Source organism: Elephantulus edwardii, unplaced genomic scaffold (assembly GCF_000299155.1).
Source record: "Elephantulus edwardii isolate Elephantulus edwardi_28Jun2011 unplaced genomic scaffold, EleEdw1.0 scaffold00297, whole genome shotgun sequence".
Classification (NCBI taxonomy): Eukaryota; Metazoa; Chordata; class Mammalia; order Macroscelidea; family Macroscelididae; genus Elephantulus; species Elephantulus edwardii.
Genome location: NW_006400047.1, coordinates 1,345,986 through 1,348,677, shown reverse-complemented (window position 1 = coordinate 1,348,677; position 2,692 = coordinate 1,345,986). Strand labels below are relative to the sequence as shown.

Below are 2,692 nucleotides of genomic sequence, written 5' to 3'. Positions count from 1 at the left end.
GGTGTGTCAGAGACAGTGCGATTTGCACAGGATAGAGCAGGGTTTAGGGCTGTTGTACATAGGGTCGTTATGAGTCGCAAACAACTTGACAGCACATAACAACAACAACAACAACAACATTAATCATATGGTTCTTCCTGAAATATTTCAGTGTCTGCTATTTCTGTTTGGTACAGTGATTCTGTGTATTCTTCTCCATCTTCTTTTGATGCTTCCTGGATCATTCAAGATTTTACCCATAATATATCTCAATATTGCAACTTGAGACTTGAATTTATTTTTCAGTTCTTTCTGTTCAAAAAATGCCAAATGAGTTCTTCCATTTTTATTTGCCAATTCCAACTCCTTGGACATTCCTCTATAATACTTTGGTTTATCTTTTTGAGCTGTCCTTTTAAATCTTCTGTTCAGGTCTTTTATTTCAGCATCTCTTCCCTTTGTTTTGGCTTCTTGATACTCTAATGCAATTACTAGAATCAGATGTTACTGGTAAACCACTAGTCACATTGCTTTGCTGTAACTGTTTACTTTTTCTGAACAGAGACTTAGAATGGATTTTTTTAAGACTTAATAGCACTGTGAGGTACATATTATTATTCTAATATTACTAATAAAGAAAAACAGCAATTCAGATGTAGCTAATAAGTAATAAAGACAGGAAATCTAACTCTAGTTCAGTGGGGTATTTTTGTTTTTAAAATTTTTAAATTTTATATTTGTTTGCTCACAAAGTTCATATATATTGTGTGTCACAGTATTCTTCATTTATATTGTGCTTCATACAATCATTTCTATGCATTGTGTTTATGCATTTTGTTTTATAAATTCAATCACCATTGGATCTTACCTATCATTACCCAATCTTTTCAGGTCCCTGCTGGATCACCCCGTTCCTCTATGCACCAAACTGTGCAACCTGTGGTTCTATACCTACCTATCCTCAGCCCGTGCTCCAACCCTTTCCTCTCTTGGGTTCCCATACCTGTTTTACTAGTTATCTTTCTATGTTTACAATATGGTTTTATGCAGTATTTGTCCTTATGAAACTGAGTACACACACTCAGCATAATGTTCTCCAGTCTCTCCCAAGTTATGCAGTATTTTTCAAAATCATTGTTCCTGATAGTTCATTGTTTTCAGCCACTGTATTAACCACTGTAATACCTTTTAGGGCAATAAGCACCCAATAAAGGAAATGCCTTTGGCAAGGGTCCAGTGTCGGTGTCATAAAATCGCACATCAGGATTTTTTCAAAATCTTAAGTTATTTAATATTTAGTAGTAGTACATTTATTTTTAAAATACTAAAAGTATATTAGAAAATATCTCCTATTCATGTTCCCTGGTAACTCAAGTATCTGAGGCACTGAGTATCATCTGTTTTCAGATGATACTCTAAACAAATATTGCACTGCAATCTTGAAGGCATGCAGGTCAAGGCCATGGGAGAGGGACGGGTAATCTCCTCCAGTGCGATTATTAACTGCCTCTAAAACCCAATAGAGGGTCAGCTATGCGTTGGTTCCAACTCGACGATACATAACAACAACATGTTTATCTCTCTCTCTCTCCATCCCTATGTTCTTTCCAGTTGCTAATCAATTTTATTTCTTACTTTTTTCATATAGCAAATGTCTTGGAAATTACTTTTATAAGACAAAATGTGCAACAATGAATGAATGGAAATCCAAGTTCTCTATAAACTTTCATTAAAATATCAATAAAAAATAACAACAATAAAAAGATTTAATTAAAGACTGCTTGTTCTGAATTTTAACTTGCGAATATTATCTTTACTTACATTTTACAAACAGAAGAAAATGGAAATATCTGAAGACCTGTACACAATGGATTTACAGAAGAATATTGGGTTGCTTTATGTAAATGAGTTAATGGCATTTCTAACTTTCCTGAAAAAGAAGTTGTTTAAAATTAAAATTTAAAGTGATAATATTACATAAACAATAAAATTAAATTCCAGTGTGGTTTTTAAATTCCAGTTTTTATGAATAATTTTTGTTTGATCTTCAGTTACAACAAAAATTCTTCAATAAAAAGAAATTTAGGTTACTCATATAAAAAATAAAGGTTTTACATTTCCAACTATATAAGGGATTAGATATATTACCTCTATGTCTGTTATCATAGTGGCGATTTTTTTGAAAACGCAATGACATGAAAATTTACTGATCTTACTCATTGTAAGACAACATCTTAAGAGCTTTATGAGATATACTATTATTCTTATTATTCTAAATATTGCAAATATTAAGCAAATATTATTAGTATTAGTCTGAACTCTAGTTGACTTAATACTAGAGTTATATACTCTTAGGAAGCACTTAAAGAACTATGATAATTTACTCCTAAATAGTCAGTATGTTCCATTACTTTAATAAATAAAGCTGCAAACTTCCTAGCAGATAATGAATTAGACCCTATTAGAAATATAATTAATAATGGTATCATCAATATAGTTTAGAAGCAACCTAATATGGGTTTATAACAGAAAAGATTAATCTGAGCTTCTAAATTTGATAGGATGACAATATTAGTAAATCAGAGAATTACAAGATTACTTTAGGACATTAAAAAGATAAATTTTAAAACGTATAACAGAGGTTAGCAAGATTGCTAATAGAAAGGTAAAATATTTTTAATGTTTATATTTATTGAGTTATTTCTATTTTTAT

General features: G+C 31.0%; 1 protein-coding gene across 1 annotated transcript in view; it reads right to left on the bottom strand.

The window, feature by feature from the left end:
• LOC102847030 (chromosome unknown open reading frame, human C9orf84) overlaps positions 1 to 2,692 on the bottom strand; it is a 133,616-nt gene that overhangs the window by 80,933 nt on the left and 49,991 nt on the right. Inside the window, 1 exon segment of the mRNA XM_006900856.1 lies at positions 1,801 to 1,909. Within this exon segment, the coding sequence (XP_006900918.1) occupies positions 1,801 to 1,909 (109 nt within the window).